This window comes from Gopherus flavomarginatus, chromosome 7 (genome assembly GCF_025201925.1).
Source record: "Gopherus flavomarginatus isolate rGopFla2 chromosome 7, rGopFla2.mat.asm, whole genome shotgun sequence".
NCBI classification, from domain to species: Eukaryota; Metazoa; Chordata; order Testudines; family Testudinidae; genus Gopherus; species Gopherus flavomarginatus.
Window position 1 is genome coordinate 74,889,964 of NC_066623.1, and position 25,586 is coordinate 74,915,549.

Here is a 25,586-nt window from a genome sequence, read left to right on the forward strand (position 1 = left end):
ATGTGTTGGGGACTGTTCAGGTGCTGACGTGAAAATTTGAGAACGATGAAAAACTCCAAGAGGAATTTCTGTTCTGACGGGCCATTACTACAGCATGCTACATGGGAACAGCTTTCTGCACTTTTCAATGCTTCTGTCTCTGGTTCTGGCTTGGAACGGCAGTGCTGTGTAGGAATTTGCAGAGACAGCATTTGTGCAATAACTGGAAAAAATCGCGGGTCAGTCACCTGAGTGCAGTCTATTGCACTGCAAGCACTGTTTTATACACAGGCAAGTCCTAGTTGCAATAACAACAAGAAAAAGTCACCTGATCGAAAACAAGTTCATGATGAAGCTGTTCACACAGTCAACTTAATCAAGAGCAGCTTAACAAGTGTACATCTATTTGGAGTTTTGAGTGGTGAGATGGGAGCTGAGCACCATCAGTTACTTCATCACAGAAAAGTTTGGTGGCTATATTGGGGAAAGGTTCCAGAGTAACACAGTGCACTGGGGTCCTGTAGTAATTTTTGTTTTCAGAAGAGGATTGCAGTGCACTGAAGTTTGAGAACCCCTGCTTTATAGTAACATCAATTGTCAGGAGTTCTGGAGGCATATATTAGACTTGATTTTCTGGTTGAGCTGTGCTTGGTGCAAGCACTTAAGGTAATGAGCAAAAGGAAAGTTTAAGGGTTTTTTTTTGTTTTTTTGCTGATCCTGGGGTCATGTAGGAGTTTGCACCTTATGGCTGCTCTACTATGCACCTGACTGTCTGTGGCACTAATGGACCATTCTGGTATCCAGGAATAGCTGGAGTGGAGAGACAAACACATTCTCATGGCAGGGCTTTTGCGGAGAGTCTGGCCTAAAGCTTCTATGTCACTGGAAGAATGTTTTGTTGGTCTGATTCACTGGGATTCTGGCCCCTTTACACCAGTGGAATGGTGCAAATAGGCTGTAGAATGATGGAGAATCAGACCCATTATCTATCTTGATATAGAACTCCCACTCATCTAAATACAAAAAGTAAACAAAACCAAGTTAATTTATAACAAAACTGCATTTTCCTACACACCGCTTTAAAACACGTTTAAATTTAACTAAATACAGTGTTCATATCTGAATGCTTTTCCCTCTGAAATCAATGGGAAAGAGATTCTCTCTGTCAGTTAATCTGATCACAGGGAAATTAACAACCTCAATAAGTAAAGCTCAGAACCATGTACTGCCACAGATAGCTCTCTAGTAATATCTATATTTTTAGATTTGACTTATGTTAGAAGCAAATTCACTGTAAATATATATACATATACCCACAATATTTGATAGAAAATATCTGGAGTTTTCCTTTTAAAGGCTTATAACTTGGATTTCTCCAGAATCTTTCCTGAATCTTTCTTGAAAAGGACACTTTCCTTTTATTGGAGCATTCCACAGTGCATTTTTTAACACCTGGAGGTGAACTAAATTTGTATCCTGTACCAAGGAGTCCGTTCAGGGCTGTTAAGTTCCACATCTGATGCTTTGCTAGAATATCTGTACTGCAGCATGACCTGGCAGTGAGTCTTTTTTCCTTTTTCAAATCCCCTGCTGAGGTATGATTACAGCATCATAACTTCAGCATCAATTTTAGAAGCTCTAAATTTCCTAGTGATTGAAAATCCTGAGATACTGTAAGAAACTTGCCTTTTCTAAGGGGACAGATTAGTTATGATCATGTGTTTTCTATTGAGCCAGAGGACTACACACAGCAAAACGTACGTTTCTCAGGAAACCTGGCTTATGCGTTTCTCTGAAACAGCCCTAGAACTCCTGCTACTGTAAAAATTGCATTTGTTTGCTTTAGAAAGTCACAATTTTTTAATTCACCGCATGCGAATGGTGTATGTTAAGATTATCACTTATTCTGTGTCCATGCTCCTCCAAGCAATATCGCTAGAAAGGTGGCTCTATTTCATTTGAACAGGCATGAGAAAATATTTGATCAATGTTGTAAAACAGAGGTGGGCAAACTAGCTGGCCCCTGGCCCCTCCCCTACCGTCCTCCCTCCCCCGCAGCCTCAGCTCACTCTCCCACCAGGGCAATGCTCTGGGCCACAAGGCTGTGAGCTCTTGGGGCAGCACAGCTGCAGAGCCAGGCCTGACCCGGTGCTCTGTGCTGCAAGGTGCTCCAGGCTCAGCCGCCAGCCATTGGTGCTCCAGGCAGCGTGGAAAGAGTGCAGGGGGGGGTTGGATAGAGGGAAGGGGAGTTTGAGGTGGTGGTCAGGGGTTGGGGGGTGTGGATAGGGGTCAGGGCGGTCGGGGGGGAACAGGGGGTTGAATGGGGGCAGGAGTCCTGGGGGGGCTGTCAGGAATAAGAGGAGCGGTTGGATGGGGTGGTGGGAGTCCAGGAGCGGGGGTGGTGGTGGATGGGGCCATCAGGGAACGGAGCGGGGGGAGGGAGTTGGATGGGGCAGGAGTCTGGGAGAGGGGGGCAGATAGCAGGTTGGGGCTGGGCCATGACCCCTCCCCTAACTGGCCATCCATACAAAAGCCAATGCGGCCCTCAGGCCAAAAAGTTTGCCTGCTCCTGTTTTAAAACACAGGCCCTTTTCCCTTGATGGTTTAGTCTCTCAGGCCCAGTCTTTCAGTCTCTATATGCAGGAAGCTCCTACTGAGTTTAATGGGAGTTTTTGGTGTGTAGAGGCATACTTTATGCCTGGGCATACTTTATTTCTAAGAAAGCACAATGCATGAAGACCTTTTGGAAGCCACAGATAAAACACAATCTGTTCCCGGACTCTTAATAATTTGTGCAACAGTTACTTTGATTTCTTATGCTAGAATTTAGTGACTGTTTAGTGCTGCAGTTTATTTCACTCTATGTACACAGATTTATTTCAAGTCAGTCAGGGAAACTGAAGTATTCCATCTCCCAGCAGTAGGTGTCACTATAACTATCAAAAACAATTGCAAAGGCTTAGTGGAGAGGGAACACTGCATTAGAATAATTTTGCAAGTCACACTTTTTAAAAATATAGCAAATGTTACTTACAGTGTATTGTTTTTCAGGTGTGAATCTGGAACCTTTTATTAACCACTAAAGTTGATTCTAATATGAGGGAAGGCAGTTTATCAACTGCAGTTTACCCTGACATTTCTCTTTCCCTGAATGCCCCAGCCCAAATACATTGCAATTTATTTTCTTTTCCCTTCATCAGGTCTTCCACTGTCTCTCTGCAGCTTACTACCTGCTCTAAGTCCTCATGAGCTAGCTAAGTTAAATAAGTTGTACATGGTGAGAACAACAGGAAGCATTTCTATTTTGTAACATTTTACCCCACTTATCTCATCTTATCATGGATCTATCTTCATTGTACAACACTGTTCTTCAAGCAGGCATGTTACCATACTTCATATCAGTATCATACCACAAAGGCTTCTTCCAGCCTACAGATTGAAGTAGGATTTCTTTAGAAAGCTACTTCCAGTCACTTGAGCCAAACTTTAGTGAAGCTAATTCAGCTTTGACAAGGATTAGGGATGGGATCTCTCTCTAACTGTGGGCATGCATGAACAAGATGAGTAGCTATGTAGGGACATGACTAGGAATCCTGCTAATATACAAACTCTTGGCCCCCTTCACTCATATCACTCCATTAAAATGGCACTATATCATCACATTTTAATAGGAATGGGTGCCAAACAGATGAGTTTGGATGAGAAGTCAGCATATCAAGTGTTGTATCTTCTGCCAAAACCCTTCTCTATAACAGCTGTGCCACCCTGCAAGTAAAAAGAGTTGTGAGGCAGAGAAGGATTAAGGCAGTATTGCTGAGATCCAGGTCCTATTGTCAGAGAGTGTCCCAATGCAGATGGAATTTAGCAAACAGCTTATGGCTGGCTGTTGCCTGGGAAGGAACCTAGGTCCATGTGGTCCTGATCAATCCCTCATTTCATGTTGACTATGACCTGGGAGAAGGACTGGCAGAAGTTGGGAGATGTGTAATTCTGAAGCGTCCAGACTGTTTGGTGCAGTTTATTCGCTGATGGGATACATTTTGGTGGCGAGGAGCCAAAAATAGTCTTAGATACCATTATTCAGCTGAGCAAAGTAGGTAACACCTGTATGTGAAAGAAAACCTAAACAATTGGAGAAAGAAAAGACCAATGGCTGTCAGACATTTGCGGCTGCTGACTAGAAGAGCTATTCTGTAGCAGGCATGAGGGAAATCTGGTAAGATCACTTGGAATGTCAAAACATGTTACATAACAAAACTGCCTATGGCATGTGACAGCATCAGGAGACACAAAAGAATCAACAGGATGGTACTCGAAATGTTAAGCGGCAGTCAAATACAGAGTTATCAGTCATTCCAGTAAGTGATGGACTAGCCAAGGCCTTTTCACAAGGAACAAAAGCAAAGAGGGGAAATATTTTGCAGTCAAGAAACCCAATTGATGATGATGGGTGGGGGGGGGGATTTCACCCAATTTCAAGAAACATTTTTATGTAACTGCACATTCTGATGGAATCATATTCATCAAAGTTTCTCCAACCAGCGCTAGTCAATAGTCTATACCAAGTGCCAAGGCCATTGTATTGCTGGCACATGCTCAGTTGATGTACGATTACATAAATGGCACAGCAAATATGGAGGTAGAGGGAACATTGATTTCACACACTGATGTGTTTTACCCCTAGACTCAAGCACAGCAAGTTTTGTTTGGAGTTGGGATGCTGAATGAAGCATGTACAGAGCTTGTGATCAAAAACAGTGGCTCTCAAAATTTTGCCGGACATAGTTAGACTGTCACTTTTTCTACAACATGGAAAAATGAGAATACTCTTACAAAGTACCCCTCCCCTTTTCTTTTCGATGGTTCATTTTTTCTACTGGTAAGAAGCTTTCATAATGTTATGCCTGACACTTCATGGTTTGTTACTTGGTCTATTACTCTCAGGTTTAACTTGATAAGGTCCTGCTTCCTGTGATTTTCATTTTTGAGTTTTGATTCCTCCCTGCTGCTGCTTTGAAGTGTTAGATAACATTTGAAGCATTGCTGCTGGTTTTTAAACTTTTCATTCAACTTCAGTACATAACTCTGTTTCTTCTAAATAATTTTTCAGTGAATGGTTATATTCTAAAACCAGCTTTTTGCTTTTAATCAGGGCAAAATGCCAGCCTTTTTTCTAAAGCAGCTAGTAAGTTATGTCCAAAAGGTTTGATGATTTCATTTCAGTTTATTTCTTTTCCTCATAGGGATTTAGGTGCATAGCTTGAATTAGAGGAAACTGAGTTAGTGTATATTTTCAGCATGCATAAATAGGAGAATAGATGCCTGTATTTTTCTTTTCATGCCCCTTTTCTCAGCATTGCACCCTTGGGGGCCATATCCTGTCTACAATCTGCGCACGGGGCTCTCAATAACATCAAGCAAATAGGAGTAGATGGCCTATAAAGTTGTATCGTAATGCTGGTTAAGCATCTTACACTGGCAATTATGCCATTGTTGAGCTAGACATATACAGACACAACTGGTCACATTCTGCCATCACTGCCTATATTCCTGGAAATCCCACACGAATCAAAGAGGTTGCATGCGTATAAATGAATCCGGATCAAAGCAGAGAATATAGCTCAAAATTGGCATTTTTCCTTCATAATGTTTAAAACCTATTATTACACTCACCAAGGTCACAAAGACTTTGTCTGAAGTTTAACCTTAAAAAAAAGGCTGACTTTATGAGCCAGTGTGCATTTTTATGGGTCTGTAGGCAATGGGAACACCCAGCCCTGCCCCCACACTGTTGGGTGGAGGAAGTGGGTCCAATCTGAGGTCCCTATAACCCATGGGCCAAGAGCACAATGATGCACCATGAGTGGCTACGCTTCCACTACGTCTCACACAATGAGACGTATCTCATCTCTCTTACTTCCTATGTGAAAGAGGAGAACAGTTTGCAGCTTTGGCTTCCAGCCCGAATCCCTGGGCAGGGATCTGTGTAAAGTGTTATTGCTCTCATGCCTTCCAGGTTTGTAGTACTAGGACATTGGTTCCCAGCTGGAATCTGCACTGATACAGTCCTGCTGGGTAGTTTGGGGAGTGGTTCCTCATTGGTTAAGGATTTTCAATAAAGCTGTGACCTTCAAATTGCACCAGACTATGGCATACTTATCTTACTGTATCCATGTCTGCATCAAAATTCTTGAAGAAATTTATTTATGAAAACATCTGCCCCATTCACAACACAACAATCCAAAAGCTCCAACCCTGTCATTTCAATTATTTTCTACATATTTAGGGAAAAAATCTCTCCCGTTTGCACTGTGGATCTCCTACACTTTACATGTTCTCTACTGGAAATTCCATGCGCGGAAACAGGGTAGAGAACATGCACCAAAGATCCGCAGTGTGATAAAGGGAGGGACCAGAAGGCCATGGCCCCCACTTTTTACTGGCCATAAGGGAGAGTAAGGGAGGTATTAGGGAGAGAAGAGTGAGTGGGGGGGGGGGGGGCAGGATCTTGTGGAGAAGAATGAGCAGGATATGGGACCACAGTTCGGGCGCTAGTGCCCTCCCACCTTTTAGGGTGCTTCCGCCACCCCAATAGCACTTACTTTTATTGTAGGGGGCCAAGTTCTGCCCTGTAATGCAAACACACTGTTCTCATGCAGAGTTATTTATGTGCATGTAAGGGCAGAGTTTAATCCAAACTTGCAATTAAATATTTTTATCTTTCCATCAAATTATAGACATAGATTTATTTCACATTTGGGTCCCAAATAAATGACAAACTTTGGCTAGCACTATTTTTCTTCCCTCACAATCAATATATGGACCAGAATTATAATTATATTGACGTATAGTGCCTTGCTGTACAAAACTACTCACAGATATTTGCTGTGCCCTTAGGAATAGGCAGATATGAGCCAGGACTCCAAGGTCGACCTTGATAATTCTTCTTGCATTTCCCACAGTCTGGGCCTGTAGTATTGTGCTCACATTCACAAAACAATTTTTTGTTTTCTTCTTTACAGCCAGTGGCATGAAGGTTACACTTGCACCTATCAGAGAAAAGGTAGGGTGTTATGTCAAGTTGACATCTGATGTCAGACTACTAAGATCCTACTAAAATACTCCTTATGGCAACCAATACATTTCTCTCTAACTTTGTGGTGTTATTGTTTTAACATGTCTCCAAAGAAATCTATCTAGCTTAAATTGGTTTCATGCATAAATGCCACATTGTGGTATTCTGCTATTTGGCAGCATTTTGACAATAATAGCTTCACCTGAACTCCAAGGGGCTGATCTCCTCTTATTTACGTCATTTTTACACTGGTGTAGTTCTACTGAAATCAGTGGAGTTACTTCTAATTTTCACTGGTATATCATCCTGCAAAGAGTTCAGTGGGACTAGTCACATGGATAAAATTAGTCGTGTGCTTCAATCTTTGCTGGAACTGACCAAAAGTGAGATCAGAGTCACATCCCAGGTACAGGTTTTCCATTAAATGTACTCTATAATACCCATTCTTTATTAATAAGCAACGGTTATACAGTAAATGCAAACACTTTTTAGATGTATTTTTTATACATACGACCAATAAAATGGTGCTTTAAAGGAACGAGAGGCGCCAGAAAAAATGTTCTCAGATAGCTAGTGTGAATTCCTTGCTTAAGTTCTGAAACACAGATTCAGTGGATGATAAATTAGTAATTAGAAAGTCTCCAGGAAATAAGCCCAACTACTCTGAAAGAAAATGTTTACACAAAACAATAAGTACTGCATTACATACGTTTGGAAAACTTTTGCTAAGATCCTGCTTTTATGGCTGTGGATAAGATAGAAATATATAGCAGATACAAACGGATATGCAATATCCACAAAAATATGTTACCCACATCTTATTTTGAATGTAAAATTGTAGAAGCCAACTTATTTGTTGAAGAGGCAGGTTATTACTTGGTACTGTACTGAGCACTGCCCAGTTGCTCAGAAAGGACAATTAATTTGACACCTTAATTTGACAAAATTCTAGCACTTGAAAGGCAGAAAAAATAATTTGGTAGAAGTGTTTTTTTTTTCAAAATGGGAAATAAACTAACTGCAATTCTTATCAAAACCATTAAATGAATTAGAATTTGAACTACATTGTTTTTAAAATAGTTGTGTCATAAACAGATAAGTAAGAGTTAATAGAACAGAAGTACTTCATATCTCTTTTGCCTGTAAAGGGTTAACAAGATCAGTGAGCCTGGCTGTCACCTGACCAGAGGGCCAATCAGGGGACAGGATACTTTCAAATCTTGAGGGAGGGAAGTTTGTGTGTGTGCTGTTAGATTTTGGTGGTGGTTCTCTCTGGGTTCTGAGAGTGACCAGACGTGCAACCAGGTTTCTCTCCAATCTCTTTGATACAGTCTCTTATATGTCCAGAATAGTAAGTACTAGGTAGATAAGGCGAGTTAGGCTTATGGTAGTTTTCTTTATTTGCAAATGTGTATTTGGCTGGAAGGAGTTCAAATTTGTATTTTGCTGAAAGGATTTTAATTTGTACTTGTATACTTAGGCTGGGAGGATATTCCCAGTGTCTATAGCTGAAAGACTCTGTAACATATTCCATCTTAAATTTACAAAGATAATTTTTACTGTTTTTCTTTCTCTAACTAAAAGCTTTTCTTGTTTAAGAACCTGACTGCTTTTTTTTTATTCTGGTGTGAGACCCCAGAGGACTGGGTCTGGATTCACCAGGGAATTGGTGGGGAGAAAGGAGGGAAAGGGGAGAGAGAGAGGTTAATTTCTCTCTGTGTTAGGATTACTTTCTCTCTCAGGGAGAGTCTGGGAGAGGGAAAGAGAAGGAGGGGGGAAGGGGAATTTTCCTCTCTGTTTTAAGATTCAAGGAGTTTGAATCACAGTGATCTTCCAGGGTAACCCAGGGAGGGGAAGCCTGGGAGAGGCAACGGTGACGGAAAGGGTTTACTTTCCTTGTGTTAAGACCCAGAGGGACTGGGTCTTGGGGGTCCCTGGGCAAGGTTTTGAGGGGACCAGAGTGTACCAGGCACTGGAATTCCTGGTTGGTGGCAGCGCTACAAGTACTAAGCTGGTAATTGAGCTTAGAGGAATTAATGCTGGTACCCCACCTTTTGGACGCTAAGGTTCAGAGTAGGGGATTATACCATGACAAGTTGGTATTTTCAGGAATGGAAAAAGCTAGTTTCAGAGACACTAAGGCATCCATTTCTTTCCAGTAGATGTCAGAAATGGGTAAAATCTCCTTGTTATTAGCCCTGGAAAAGAAACTAGTATTTAGCAACTCTGGTTCTTTGTTTTCCTAATGATTATAAATCCAGTGATTTAAAAGGTTCTCATGTGGGCATTTGTTACCTGTTCCATACAGTGCTCAGTAATTACAGCAAAGCAGCACATGGAATAGCCAAGATTTTTAGCTGGTGCAAATTAACAGCTGCCAAGCTGACTTCCATTTAAAAGGAATATGACCTGAAGCAAGTGGCCACACACACACACACATCCCCAGGGTAAAACAAACTTGCAGTTGCCTTAAGTGGCAGCTGGAGAAAAGCCACTAGAATTTACAATACAGAAGATGCTATATGCATTCTACTCACTGTTAGAAAGGAGACAGAATGAATTGCTTGTTATTTAAACAATGCTCACTCTAGCTGGAAATGTAATCAACACCTTTTAAATTAAAATTTGCAAAAAAAAATCTTTTTTTAAACATGACTGAAAAAAAATAAGAAGAGAGACTGTTAAGCAAACTGTATTTAATTATGAGCTGTGTACTGCATATACATACTGCATGCAGTGAATTACTTGTGCTAATTTGCTTAAGGGACCTTCTTTCATGCAACATTAGCACCTTTCTTTGATGGTGTCCTTTATATATGTACTATATCCAAAACTGCTATGTTAAAAGAATGTTTAGGTTACAAAGTCAAGCATTCAAGAGAGAGGAAATGCTGTGTAGTCTTAATTTGGCCCCTTTGTGTACATGCATTACGATAGGGTCTTTAATGACATACTATTATTCCACAAAATTCCTGCCTCTTTCAGTGAATGAGCAGTTATTAAATATTTTTTATTCACCTCATTCAGTGTATGGCACCAGGCCTTATTTAATGGACACCATTCAGCCCCTGTACTGAATAGTAAATTATGCATTTCCTCATGGACAGTTCTATGGTGCCCTTTTCCTTAGTATCTGAGTGCTTCACAGACACTAATGAATTTACCTTCATAACATTCTCTGAGATAAAGAAGTATTATTATCCCCATTTCACAGATGGGGAACTGAAGCACAGAAATATTAAGGCCAAAAAGTGTCTACTAATGGTTGAGTGGCCAATCTGAGCCTACCTATGAACTGATTTTTCAGAGTACTTAGCATTTTTATAGCACTTACATATTCATGGCACAGCTCCAACTGATTTTAGTTATAGTTGTGAGTGCTCAGCAAGTATTTCACACTGGGTACTCAGGCAATAAGGAACACACAAGTATGGAGCAACTCTGAACAATTTTAATTTAAGTGACTTTCCCAGCACACACAGGAACTCTGGCAGAGGCAAAGATAGTGCGGCATTCATCTGCACTAACCACAAGACCATCTTTTCTCTTCCTGCAATTCCCTGTCTCATTCACTGCACATCTTACAACTCCAGCCCACCACCACCTTTTCCGACAAGCCTCTAGCTCTGACCAACTTCCCCCTGGACAGTGTTGGGTAACCTTAACTATACATGGCATTACAATCTCTGTCATAATACATATATAAGTGCCAGACACAAAAATGCAGATTTACACTAGCTGAGAATCTGTCCAGTGCATGTGTTTAAAACCCTCATGGTAGAATCACCCACAAAATAACAATATAATAATGTAGCACCTACGTATGAAAGAAAATCTCAGACAAAGACCAAATGATTACAGGAAAAGGGAAGAGTAGAATAGGAAGAGTGATTCTAATTGGATTACAGAAGCAGTAACAAATTTGAATGTTGAATGACTGGAAATGAAAACTGTCTCAAGAGTGCTAGGAGGGCTGAGTGAATATATGGGGGGAGAGCGGAGACAGACATAAAGACCTGTGATTCAGATAACATTGATAATTAAACATAAAGCGTAGGCAATGTTGAAGAATCCTGAAAACCACAGTTATTCAGACAGACCCTTGAAGAAGACTGCAAGGAATAAGAAGTGGCTAATGTGACTTCATGAAAGATTACTTAAAAATCAGAGGTTAAAAAAATAACAACTGGTATTATAAAAGGGAGAGTCAAAAAGATGAATACTCAGAAACAATTAAGGCTTGCAGGAAAAGGAGAAAGGCTGGAAAAAAAGAATTAATGAGTTAGTGCTCAGAGGATAGCCCAAGTGACATACAGGAACAACTATCACATGAAAAAGATCACCACCTCATCTAGAGGATAAAGGAATCATGACTGCAATAAGCAGCAATATGTTTATAAAGGATAGATCATGTAAGAAAAAAACTGACTGCTTTTCCTGCCAAATGATACCATAAATATGAAGAGGATGCAGCAAGTATAGCACATTTGGATTGTAGAAAATACTCTCTGGTACACTTTCACATGATTGGAAAACTAGCTGAAAAACTGTACCAGAAAGAAAAGATAAAGGGCTTGTCTACCCAGCCCCACATTGTGAACTACCGTGGTGTGAACTGCAACCGCGCTAAACTTTTGCACTATACCTGCCCTGTGTAGACTCTGCTAGCAAGAACTACAAGGTATGTTGTTTGCATTAATGTAATCCTGTTTGAAATTGGACTACATTATCACAAATTAGGTATCTTTGAGTTTGCACTAACGGGATCTACACACGCCTACACAACGCTTTTGTGCCGCCTACAGGTCACACCCCTGTAGTCCATGCTGTTGGGCCACGTAGAGAAACCCAAAGACTAATGGCATTGTATTGCTCTGTGGAAGGACCTTTAATGAAGTACTATTGCAGGGATAATGTCAGTGTTGAGTCTGATCTTCTGGAACACTATTGTTAATTATCTAGAAATGGGACTAAACTGTGTGCTAATGAAATCTGAAGAGGATACTAATTTGGGAGTAGTGAATATCAATGAAATCATACAACCTGTCCCAGAGAATAGAAACACTGGCAGAAAAATAATAAAGTGTGAGTAAGATAATCTGAAAAAACATAAGGTCTGATTCTCTTCCCCTTTATGCCAGTGTCACCCCATTGATTTCAGTGGAGTTACTCTTGATTAACAACCAATGTGAGAAACAGGCCCCTACTCAGTGAGAGGGTGAAACTTAGATAGCAATAATACTAAAAGAGACCAAAATATAATAGCGGATGGCACATTAAACATGAGTTTTCAATATATTATGCTTACAAATAAATAAATAAAGCCAATAAAGTTGCGTGCTGTACACAGAGGAACATCACATTCTGGAGAAGGGGGTCTATATTCTCTTTCTATATTGCTCTAGTGCAGGGGTCTCAAACTCAAATGACCATGAGGGCCACATGAGGACTAGTACATTGGCCCATGGCTGCATTACTGACACTGACAGGGAACCCTGGCCAAAGGGAGCTGCTGGGGGCGGTGCCTGAAGTAACATCAACACACACACCCCTGTGCCTCTCCTCCCCCAGCTTCTGTCCGTTTCCCGGAGTGGTGCAGGGGCAGGGCAGGCAGGCAGGGAGCCTGCCCTACCCCCGGTGTGCGTCGGGCCGGAGCCGCTCAAGGAGCTTGCGGGCCACAGAAGATAACCTCGTAGGCTGCATGTTTGAGACTCCTGCTCTAGTGAGACTACACTTGGAATCCTGCAGTTAGTTCTGGGCATTTCATGATGCGTGCATTGATAAACTGCAGGGAATTCACAGAAGAGCAATAGGAAAGACTTGAGCACTGGAAGGAGAAAAGGAAGGGTGAAAGTGTTTCTTGGACCTACTTCCTTCATGATTATTGGTACAGATACAGTTGACAAATATGTGAAGACGTAATAGAAACTGGAAAGTCTTTTCCCATCCTGTTTACAAAGCAAATGTTAAATGATTATAATAAAATTTCACGTCCAGGGTTTTTTTAAGTCCAAAGAAATCCAAAGTGCTTCACAAACTTTTGTATATGCACATAACTTTTTATATAAAGAAATCCAGCTACCTCTGGCACACCATGCAGTAATGTGTTTGGGTGTGTTAGGGGGAGAGGCAGAGCGAACAAACAGAGGAGCTATCAGAATGTAGGTAAAATGCTGCAAATGGAAGAGGATATACCCAGTAGCCCACTGTACACCATGCCCTCTGTACATCATGTAAGAATAAAGCAGATGTTAAAGGCAAAACATAAGTCTCATACTGCATATATTTAAACTAAGAGGTTAGGGCAAGGTTGAATGATTTCCCACATCTTCATAACCATTCAATAAGCTACTGACTGTTTCAGGAGCAATTAGAAGAAAAGGGGGGAGGGAAAGGCCCCACACTGGCTGTCTGCCCAAAGGGAGTGGTTTCATTTGTCTGTTACATCTGATGACAAAGCAATTTTTCAGGCCCTCTCTTTATCAGTCATTATGGCAGCCACCTTGTCAGAGCTGAGCCTGTGAAAGTGAATACCAACTCTCCACAACGGTTGTCTATATTTGGAAACTTAACATCCTGATATTTCTACAGCTCAGCTGATTTTCATCGTTCCAATCCAACCTGTGAGAATGTTTACTGACTAAATGCCGTGTTTAGGGCGTACACAATAATACAATTCTTTTCAATGTGCAAATTTAATTCTGACTAGCCAGAGATTGATATCACTGTCCAACACTATAAACTCCACTCTAATTCTGTAGGAGAACAAATTTGTTTTTCTGACCACTCATCTTTGACAGACTCATTATTTTGTCATAAAGCAATTTCAAACAAATGATATTTTTGGCAGTTATATCAGGTGTAGGAAGCATTCTGGTGCATTCAAGGAATAGCTCTGCTTTAGTGGGAGAAAGAAGCCTTGGCATCCTGAGTTTCTCACAAATTCTATTTACATATAGACAACTGACATTAAAATGCTGTAAATATCACTGAGGTAATTGCTAACAGCATGCTGATTCACTTGCATGTGAGTGCCAACCAGCAGACTGGAGGTCACATGAGGGGATCATTCATGTCAACAAAAGAGAGAGAGGCTCTTTGATACATTTTTAATGACAAGCCATATGTTCCTCACTTAAACACATTTTTGGATCCTTCTATGTCATTGCCAAAGTTTAACAAATCAACTTAAAAACAACTTGCTATGCAAAATGAAGCATGCATAAAATAGATCTGCATCAGCCAGTTCTTCACCCTATGTATTCTGTTAGCCAACCTTGAAGTTGAACAGGACTCTGTATAGAGCCTTTCTAATGCTACAACTCCAGCCAGGACAGAGACACTCAACCCAGTTTCCACACAATTCCTTTATGTAGTGTAGACAGGATATAAACAGTATCCTACTATGTTAAAGCGTTGGAGGCATTGTCTATATTAGGGAATTTTTACCAAAATAACTGGTTGTTAGCAGCATTGTGAGTCCTCATGTAGGCAACTCTCCAGCTCCAGCAGCCATTTACAGCACCTTGTTGGTTACGCTTGCTCTGAAAAGCGTGAGCCGACACCATGCTGAAGATGGCTGGTAGAGTATGAGAACCATTTATATGAATGCTGCCAAGGTTGCAAACAATGGGGCAACTTCACCAGTCTTAGCAACACTGGGCTTTTTGATCTTGTACAACAATCTCTAATGTAGACGAGGCTGGAAATTTATGATGTAACAAGTTTCCCCCTGTTATGGATGAAGATGGAGTGAAGATGGGCCATATTTTAAAGGAACACCGTCAATATTTTTTTTTTTAAAAAAAGCTCAAAGTAGTTTCAGATAAACACCTGCCCCTGAACTCCCTGCTATTTTCTGTATTTTACCATTACAGTTTTTTTTATTTTGTTTTATATTTTCTTCTCCTCTATTGTGTTGTGTGGGAAACTCACTCTAACAACAATGGAGAAGAATGGTAACTTACCTTATAGTAACTGGAGTTCTTCGAGATGTGTGGTCCCTATCTGCATTCCATTGTAGGTATGCATATGTTCCATGTACCTGAGACTGGAAGATTCTTGCTAGAAGCGTTTGTTGGTCTGTGCCTGCGCTTCTCTCCTACTAGTTAGGTCATAAGGGACAACATGGACCAATCACCTCTCCAGTATCATTCTACTGTGAATTAACCTAGGATAAAGTATGCAGCAGAGGGGTTGGAGGGCAGGTAGCGGAATACAGATAGGCATCCTCCTCCTCCCTTGCTGCCCCAGGGACATGCTTGGCGTGCTGGTGCCTGGAGCCGCCCCTGAGGAGGGTGTGAAGACCCCTGCTGTAACACTGAATGGAGGATTGCTCTGCTAAAGGCTGCATCAGCTGTAGAAACTTGCACCAGAGCATAATGTCTCATGAAAGTGTGAACAGAGCCCCGTATGAGTCTCACTGTGGATGACTCACAAGCAGTATTTATTGAGGAGGAGGATCGGGGCGGCTCTAGGTATTTTGCTGCCCCAAGCACGGCAGGCAGGCTGTCTTTGGCGGCTTGCCTGCGGGAGGTCCCCGGTCCCATGGATTCGGCAGCAGCCTGCAGGAGGTCCGCCGAAGCCGCGGGACCAGCGGACCCTCCGCAGGCATGCCGCCGAAGGCAACCTGCCTGCTGCCCCTGCAGTGACCGGCAGAGAGCCCCCCGTGGCTTGCTGCCCCAGGGACGTGCTTGGTGTGCTGGTGCCTGGAGCCACCCCTGAGGAGGGTGTGAAGACCCCTGCTGTATCACTGAATGGAGGATTGCTCTGCTAAAAGCTGCATCAGCTGTAGAAACTTGCACCAGAGCATAATGTCTCATGAAAGTGTGAACAGAGCCCCGTCTTAAAGAGTTTCCAGGAGAGGGACTTCTTAAAGGGAGGCTACTGATACAGAGTGGGATTTAGATGAATGGGCCCTCAGCTCTTCTGGGGGAGGGGTTGCAGTTAACTAGTAATAGAGCAGGATGCAACCTGAAATCCGTGTAGACTGTCTTTGGGATGAGATTGCTTCATCCCTGCTCTGCAAAGTATATAATCTAGGTGATTTCCTAAAGATTTCTCTGTAGGAAGAATGCCAATTCTTGAAGGACATCCAGAGAATGAAGCTTCTTATTCTCAGTATAGGCCTGTAGTTTTGGGAAGATGACAGATAAGTGAATAGCCTGATTTACATGGAGTCCCGAGATCACACTGGGGTGAATTTTTGGTGTAATTTCAGGTAGACTTTGTCTCTGTGGAAGACTATGTCAGGTGGACCAGCTATAAGGACTCCCAGCCATGCTGGTCATTAGAAAGGGAATTTTCATTAATAGGTTGGCTAAAGAATGTGTAGCTAAGGTGCAAGCAGAATCTTCATTAACGCTGATAGGACTAGACTGTGGTTCCAAATTAGGGTAAGTTTTAGTACTGGGAAAAGGGTTCTAATGACAATCTTTAGAAAATGGACTGTCACAGGATGGGTGAAGATAGAATGGTTGTCAACTGGCGGGTGACTGGCACCGACAGCCATTAAGTGCACTTATATGGAATGAAGATAAATATGGAATCTTTAAGGAGAGGAGATTTTCCAAGATGACAGGAATGTTGGAATCCTCTGGTGTTATCCAACAATGTTGACATCAGATAGAAAACTTTTTGCACTTTACTGTTTAGTACTTTCTTGTGGACACTTTCTTAATATTATTAAGGAGGGACTGAACTGCTTCTGAGCATGTCCTTTCTAGATTTATCACCCTTTCATATACCAGGCTGTTATGTAGAGGATGCCTGATCTGGGCCTTTGTCCTGGGTCAATTGGTCCAAGAAGAGTTGCATGCAAATGCATGGATAGATGTATCCAAAGACTGACCACTTCTATACAAAGAGGGGTGGATCTTGCTCCCCCCTTGTATTTTGATGTAGAAAACTGTTGTCTGACTTGACCTGGACATGCAGGATTTGAATGAATGGTGAGAACTGTTTGCTGGCTTTATGGACTGCGTACAGTTTCAGGAATTTTAGGTAGATCCAAGAATCTTGAGAAGTCCATGTCTGCTTTGCTACATGCTTATCTTGATGGGTGCTCCACCTTAGCAAGGAAGTGTCAGTGATCAGTCTCTTCTTGGCTAGTGAAGGAACAAAGGGGACCCCCAACATACACCCCTGTTCTCCCATCAGAAGAGGGAATCCTGCACTCTGTGAGGGAGCAAGACTAGTTTATCTGTACTCTGTCAGCGAGGCATGTATACTTTCCACAGCTAAGCCTATAGACAATGAAGGCAAAGTCTTGCAAACGGTGTCACATATTGGTACAGGAAGCCATATGACCCAGAAAGATCAGACATGAGTGGACTGACATCCGTGGGCTCACCCAGCTGTGAGCAGCAAGCTCCTTCATAGATTGGAACCTGTCCTAAGGAAAGTATGCCTTGGCCTTGATAGAGTCCAGGGTTCCCCAATACACTGTACAGGCAGGGTCCCAATGAGCACAGAAGATTGAGCAGTTATAGAGTTGATGTCCACGCCTCCCGATGAGATTTCCCAGTCAGTAACCAGTCATCATGGAATGGGAAAACTGATGAGAAAGTATTTCAAGTAAAATCCTTTTCCCCTGTGTTGAGGAATACCAGTTCTATGATTCCCAGATGGAACAGGGAGACTACTTCTTGATGGAACCTCCTCTCATCAGAAAGATCTTTCAAGAGAAAGAGGGGTTGAGAGGAGAAAGAGAGAGAAATTCTGTGGTGTAGCCAGTATCAGTGATCTCCAGAACCTCTTTGTCTGTTGACATGAGATGCCAAGTTTGGGACAAATGAGCTAGGCAGCCACCAAATTAGGTACTGGAGTTCTGAACAGAGGGATATGGTAGAGGGATTGATTTGCAGCTCTTGAAGGTCCCCTCAAAAGTGTTTTCTAGTGGAAAGCTGGGATTGGAAGGAAAGTGAAGTGAGGACGTCCTGCTTGTCATGCTGTACCCTCTGTTGTTTCCTGGGTGGCTCATAACCCTTTTGATGATTAAAAAGTTTGAAGGGCTAGTTGCCGCTTATCGGGTTGAGATCTGTGGTATTTCCTCGGTGGCACTGGAGGGTAGATATCCATTGAGCAGAGTGTTGCCCTTGAGTTTAGGGTTGCCCTTGACTCATTTGACTTTTCACTGAACAACCTATTTCCCTCAAAGGGCAGATCCCTCACCATGGATCGGCCTTCTTTGGGAACTCCAGAGGATTGACACCATGATACCCGACACATGCAGATAAATGTTGCCATCAAGCAGGAGGCTGTATCTACTGCATCTACTGAGGCCTGAATGGATGATCTAGCAAGCAATTTACCCTCCTTGGCGAGCACTTTGAACTGCAGGCTATCCTCCTGTGAGTTCTGCCAATTTAGTATAATTAATAAAAGCATTCTTTGACATTACTGCTTGATAGTTTGCTATGCAGAACTGTAAGCTGGTTGAAATAAAATTCTTTAGCCAGAAGAGATCTAAGCATTTAGCTTCCTTATTGTAAGGGGTTGATATAGGGTGATATTGTCTGCCTCTTTCAATGACTGAATTACTAATGAATCTGGAGCAGTGTGTGTAAATAAAATTTTTTCTCCTTAAAGTTTAGCTGGTATAAAGTATGTCTCCATTCTTTTCAGAATGGGGGTGCACATGGCTGGGGTGTGCCAGACCTTCCTGGCCAGTTCTAAGATGGCCTCATTAATAGAAAATGCCACTTCACTTCAGAGAATGTCCAGGAGTTTGAGGAGTCTTGTGCACTTCCTCCAGAGGGATTTGGAGGATCTGTGATCCTCTTTAGTAGGTCCTGAAATTGCCTATAGTCATCAAGTGGTAATGGTGGTCTCACAACTCCTTACCATGGTGTGAGGGTACCGTCAGTTAAGGAGGTATACTTCCATTTCTTTCTCACTGGTACTGGGATGCTCTTTCTCCTGTGGTTAATGATGGTTTCAGGGTGCTCTTACATGTTCTCCTGAGCTCCTGATACTCCCATAACTTGGGTGTGGAGTTTCACTCAGCTTGGAAGTTATCGAAGAAGAGGTCTTCTTCTTGGAGGAGGACCTGGAAGGGGATTTCTCTTGCTTCTTGTGAGAGTGTTTCCCACTCTCCTCAGGTCCCTGTTTGGAGAGGTCCTTAGCTTTGCTCTTCTCAGCCCCAGGGCTGGAGATCACCATGCTCAAAGGGGTGTTTTTCAGCACTTCTACCTGTTGTATGGGGGGCCTCACAGGCCATGGTCAGATTGGAGCCTCATTGTTTGATTTATCAGGTGTCTCTGAAGTTTATACTGATGGCTTGACAGGTTCCACTTGGGAAGGATTGGCAAATAGTACACTTCGAGGGGACATGAGCTACTCCAAGGTAGCAGAGGCACTTGAGGTGGTTGTCACTGATCAGGAAAGCCTGGGGGCATAAAATGTAGTTCTTGAATCTCGGGATCTTTGGCATGCTAGTCACCCCGTACAGGTTGGAGGGTTTTACATAGTGGCAGACCCCCCTAAGGCCCTAACTACTAAAAACTACACTTACCTAATTATCTAATAACGATCTAAAATTACCTAAAAGTTATTTACAAATATTTACAGATAGAGGCAGAAGCAGCTAGCACAGGGGTGGGCAAACTTTTTGGCCCGAGGCCACATTGAGATTGTGCAACTGTATGGAGGGCCAGGTAGGGAAGGCTGTGCCTCCCCAAACAGCCTGGCCCCCTCCCCCTCCCTCAGAACCACTGACCCATCCAACCGCCCCTACTCCTTGTCCCCTCATCGCCCCCTCCCAGGACTCCCACCCCCTATCCAACACCCCTGCTCCCTGTCCCCTGGCTGCCCCAACCCCTATCCACACCCTCGCCCCCTGACAACTCCCCCGGGACTCCCACCCCCTATCTAAGGACATTTTGTAGGGATGAAAGTATACAGCATATTACTGTTGGGATGGGGGCAGCATATCGCACCCCCATATTTTCCATGACTGCTGGCTGCTCTGAGACATTCTTGCTTGTAAACACCATTGTGTTGTTTATTTACAGTGTTTTAATCCTTCCACTAATACACAGCAGTGCTTCCACACCTTTACACTGTATCTCAACTTTTTAACCCCTTCTCCAAAAGGGGAGGGGAAGTAAGGTACTTCTACTCAGAGGACTCTGTTTGTCAGGCTCTCCTAGCCTTCTGTCTCTCTATTTCTCTCCTTCTCTTCCCTAGCCCCCAGCTCCCAAGGCCACCTTCCTGTGCTCTTTTATAAAACTTCCCCGTTAATGGGCTAACTGGATCATTGACTCACTAGCCCCAATCTGTCCTGGTACACTTCTGTCCACTTAGGCCTTTTCCAGAGGCACCTAATTAGTACTAATAGTGACCAGAGTGCCGGGTCAAGTGCTCGCCCTCAGCACTGTGTAACAACTGTGAAGAAATAAAATCATCTCTGACCGATTTACAGATAACTTTTGGAGAGTAACAGGGTAAAACAATGGGAATACAGAGCTAAAAGAGGCAACAAGATAATTCCTGCAATCTACACTGCCGCTGCTCACTTCAAGACCAGTCAATCTGAGGACGTTCTCAGCTAAAAGGCTCAAAATAACTAAGGACAACTGGCAATCAGCAAATGACCTTGGTGGTCATCTGCTATAAGGACAGGTCTAGTGAGCTACTGTACTCCATGAGAGTTAAAAAGCTAATTTGGAGTATTCAGTATTTTCAGAGCCATAAGAATGTCTCAGGGGCAAATTCAGACCTGGTGTAAGAGGTGCAACTTCTATTAAGCCAATGGTGTTACATCCTTCTCCAGCAGTTCTGAACTTGACCTTTGTGGTCATATAACCCATTGTTAAAAATAGCTATATTTAAAGATCTGTAATAAATGCAGGCTATTTTTATAAATAGACTTGGAAAAGTGGGTCTTTTATATATGTATGTAATCTCATTTTTTCACTGGTCTTTTTCCCCCCATGTCCCCTTGCCTGAATGCACTTAAGGTATTAGAATCTCTCCTCTTAAAAGTGAAATTCTAGGTAGAAAGGGTTTGCATGCACAACTAAAGAAAACAATTGTTTCACTAATAATAAATATAACTTTATATAGAGAGATATATTATTCTTTCATTTGCAAAGCAAGGACTAATGTTGGATCAGCTTTTTAAGCTTCTTAAATCTGTAAGTAGCTTTGTGGCTGAAAAAGAAGTTTAACCTGTGCTCAATAATCCTACTGCACCTTAGTACAGTACCCTAGAATCCAGTGATTTACAGAAGCCTCTTCAACCTTATTCTTTACTGCTTAGTTTTCACTGCTAAATTTGGGTGGAAATTGAATTAGTTTCCCACAGGCAGTATGGAAAATTGGGGAAAATAGCTTTTTTCTGATTCCCCCTCTGCGGAGTTTAATATATCTAGCAGGGAACGTATAACCCAGGCAAAGGGAGCATACTTTCCTTTCTTGATGGCCTACTTTTAACTAACTTGGAGAGCTTGAAATTTTACAAATAAAATCCCAAAGGGCAAGCACAATCCACTGTACTTCATGAGTAAAACTACTCCTGGGCCTCCTATAGCTAAAAAGGTGATTCTGAAATAAAACTTAATGAAGACTGGGCTGCTGCACCTGATTCAGATCCAACCAGCGCAATAACATGGCTGTACAACACTGAATTTAAATACAAATATTATCTCTCTGTGGTGCAGGTCACATTGGTGAACACTTACATGAGTTCTGCTTACAGGAACAGAGTTACTTTCCTGAGTTCAGTGCTTACCAATGTGAATAAGGGCATAGTCACAGCTCAGGGCAACTGTACCTCTGTTTCCCCTTTGAAGTTCAACAAAGGCATCCACTCTCAGGCCTCCAGCTCTGTCCTCAGAGACAGTACACAGTGTACTTGCTACAGTTATAAGTCAACACACAGGTTTTTTAAAGAGAGCCTATTTTATCCTTACGATAAAAGCACTACAAAGAAAACATATTAAAAACAATAAACGAACCTGCATGTATTGTCAAGAGCACTCCCAGCCCATTCTACACGGGCTCTGGCTAGCGTCAGTCCTTCCAACCCTTCCCTAATGATTGGGGCTCTTCATGGACCGGAGGTTCTGTCTGTTTGCTGGATCAGAACGAAGGTCCTGAATCAGCTGAAGATCAGGCCATTTATTCAAAAGTCCTTTGTCTGTTGGTCCCTGGTGAATCAAGATTGGATCTTTAAACTGTCCTCATATAACAGGTTCTCAATAGACAAAAAGTCCCTTGTCAGTGCAAAGCTTCCAAGGCTGAGTCCCTAGGTGGGGGGGGTTGCCATTCCCTCCTCCCCTGTACATTCTACCAATTCCACTTCACACATATTGCCCCAAAAGATTAATCATATCTGCTATGTATTTAACTTAGTCTTTTGCAGTTCAGATCATCTCCCAGAGAGTGTATTAATCCTTGTCCCCAGTAAAGAAGTTCCATACAATCCTACAACAGTACACAAACACTTGCATTTTCAATACAATGGACCCAAAGGTATTAAAAGTAATGCAATAAAGTTTAATTTAATTCCATAAGGTTGCCCAGGATATTGAAGGATTGTATCATATCTGTCACAGGCTGAACAATCGTCCCTCCTATATCTGCAGGTATATAGTGATGTCTGTTGTGTGCAGGCTATTTTACCTTTCTGAGATCAAATGATATCTACGGATCCTTCTTTGACACTGCTCCATATTACAGACTGCAGTATTCCTTGTGTAACTGACTAGCAGAGAGATTGCCTCCTTTCGTGTCTTCCTTAAAGTGGGTAGAAATAATATTCTATTCTAAAATGCCAGCCAATGAGTCCCTTCTATATACTGTAACAGTGAGAGTCAATTTATCTCAGATCAAGCAATAAAAGTGTTTACTGGAAGATACAGCAGAGAGAGAGAGAGAGAGAAAGAAAAAAGAAGCAATAGATTCTGAACTCTTGTTCTACCCTGAAAAGGTATTCTGTAAAAAGGGCATAGTGGGTTCATCACTGTTCTTTCTCAGTGGTCCAAAATCAAATTAGCTCAGTGAACAAGTAAAATAAAAACTTTTTCTATCAGCCAACCCTGTAAACTTAGAATCTAAAAGTCAAACTAGGATATTTCTAGTTTGCACCTCAGCAACTATAGAGATTGGCAGCACTGGAACTCTGAATCATCCAACCAGATGCAAAACCTTGAAGAAGAAACATCTCTGCTTTTGGGGTTCAAAAGCAGAAGTTAGGTGCTGCTCCTCATCCCTTTAATATGCCAGGCAGTGGTTTCTGGAATGTGAGCCTACCAGTCTCCAAACCACCCTCCCTCAGATTCTGCAGGCTGCTTCCTTTCACAGTCTCTTTATAGGGGGCTTCCAGAACAGATCCTATTACACCTAATACAACTGAGTCTTCTGCAGGAATGGAAGCTGGCCTGACCAAAGGGACCTTAAGGAATAGCACAATCCATTTCTACAGTTCCCAGCTGAATCAGTTGATGTCGCTCATTCCCTAGTAAAGACCTATGTACGTTATGTCCATTATCCTCCCTTGTTGTGAACTTCTTTGCACTTTTGGGTTTTAGCTAGGACCGGAACTGAAAGTGGCAAAATGCCAAAGGCCATTCTCATGATATTGCTGACTCAGCTGAAAATGGGAACTACCTACATCTTGAAAGAAAACTTGTTACAGCAGACTCAAGAGATTCAGATAAGCTTTGGCTAAGTAGGTATCCTGCACTTACACTTCCAGCCTTTTGAAGTACACAATTCACTAAACAAAATGATCACATCCAGCAGTCACCCTGAAATCAGATATGAGGGCCAGTTCCTCTGCTGTAAATTGGCATAGCTCCATTGACTTTTTCAGCTGAGGATGCGGCACAAAGTCCTGAAACTCCACAACTTCAACTCCTCTAACTTCCTCTCCATCCTCTCCCCATCGCAGCAGTCAAGCTACAATGGAGTTGCTCTGCCTCATGCTGCCATAATCTTTAGAGACAGCACAGGACAGGACAACAAGAGATTAGGGTCCTGTTCTTTATATGCCATTGACTTGGGCAAATCATTTCAACTCTCCTAGCCTCAGTTTCCTCATATGTAATATAGGAATAAGAATACATACCCTAGTTTGTAAAATGCTTTTAAGTCTATGGATGAAAAAACTATGTATTCTGACTATAGCAATGTGTGTAAATGCTTGTGCTACAGTCCTTGAAGTTTACTGTTCATTTTTAGTCTCCCAAGTGATCTTGGAACAACACAAAATTAGAATCGCTACTTCTACGGGACTTTAAACATCAGATGTGTTGCATAATACTACCTTTTAATTCACAAGTTACAAAAGTAAAGGCCTATTAGCTCATTTACACGACTGAAGAACATATAGTAAAAGCCAAATTGATGTGTCATTGAATAATATATTCCAGAAATGAAAATGAGGATTTCCCAGTTCAGTATAGAATTAGTGTTATATTTAAGACATATGTAAACTGAACAGATTTTAGACAGCAGTGTGTGAGACAGAGAGAGGGATCTGAGTGAAAAGGATGCCTAAGAAATCTGTTTTATTTGCTGGAGGTTTTGTTATTATAGGAACAAGTTGAGTGCCAGTGTTTCCTTTTAATCCCCTGCTTCTACAGGTTTATACCCAGCATAAAATTTAGCATAGAAGGCGATGGGCTGAAATATATTTTTCTTTCTTGTAACGTTTCAATAGAACTCAGTTTGAAAGAATCTGAGTTACCATGCATAAGTGCAGAAAAAAAGAAATCTGCCATTCAAGATGATTTTCAGCACCTGGACAACTCAAATGTTAGCTTTCTTCCAAAAAAATCTATTTGGCAAGTAAACAATACATAATAGAGCCTTAGAGGGCCCAATTTCTTAGTCTTTATGCAGGTCAGACTCCCTTTAAAATCAATGGCATATTTGGCTGTATAAGGATGGTGACATCAGGCCTCATTCTCCCCTGCATTTCACATTGAATAGACATATACATATACATGTAAAAAGCTCCCACTGGTACACCGTTACCTCGATATAACGCCACCTGACATAACACGAATTTGGATATAATGCGGTAAAGCAGTGCTGGGGGGGAAGGGGGCGGGGCTGAGCACTCCGGTGGATCAAAGCAAGTTCGGTATAACATGGTTAACCTATAACGTGGTAAGATTTTTTTGGCTCCTAAGGACAGCATTATATCGAGGTAGAGGTGTATTAGGGACCAGAGAATTCTAATGCAGTAGTGTTGTACATACACGGTGCACAGACGTAAAGGACTACACAAGGCACAAAGCACCAAAGCATTAGCCCATGCTATTCAGAAGTGAAACAAAAGGAATAAATGCAGGGCTTTGGAGCTGTGCTCTGGCTCCGCTTCAGCTCCAGGCAAAAACCTGCAGCTCCACTGTTCCGGAGCTGCTCCGTGCTCCAGCTCCGGGCTCCGCTCCAAAGCCCTGAATAAATGAATGAATGAATAAATAAATTGCACACATTTTGTTTCATATTGTGCCATCAATTGTTAAGGACCCCTCCCCATAGATCAATAGGAATTTCTACTTAAATATGAGTGGCATGA

General features: G+C 42.1%; 1 protein-coding gene across 4 annotated transcripts in view; it reads right to left on the reverse strand.

Moving 5' to 3' along the window:
* Window positions 1-25,586, reverse strand: part of NTNG1 (netrin G1) — a 209,142-nt gene that overhangs the window by 74,829 nt on the left and 108,727 nt on the right. For all 4 annotated transcript variants that reach the window (XM_050962390.1, XM_050962389.1, XM_050962388.1 and 1 more), the window contains exon 4: window positions 6,856-7,028. In XM_050962390.1, the coding sequence (XP_050818347.1) occupies window positions 6,856-7,028 (173 nt within the window). The remainder of the gene's footprint in view (window positions 1-6,855; window positions 7,029-25,586) is intronic.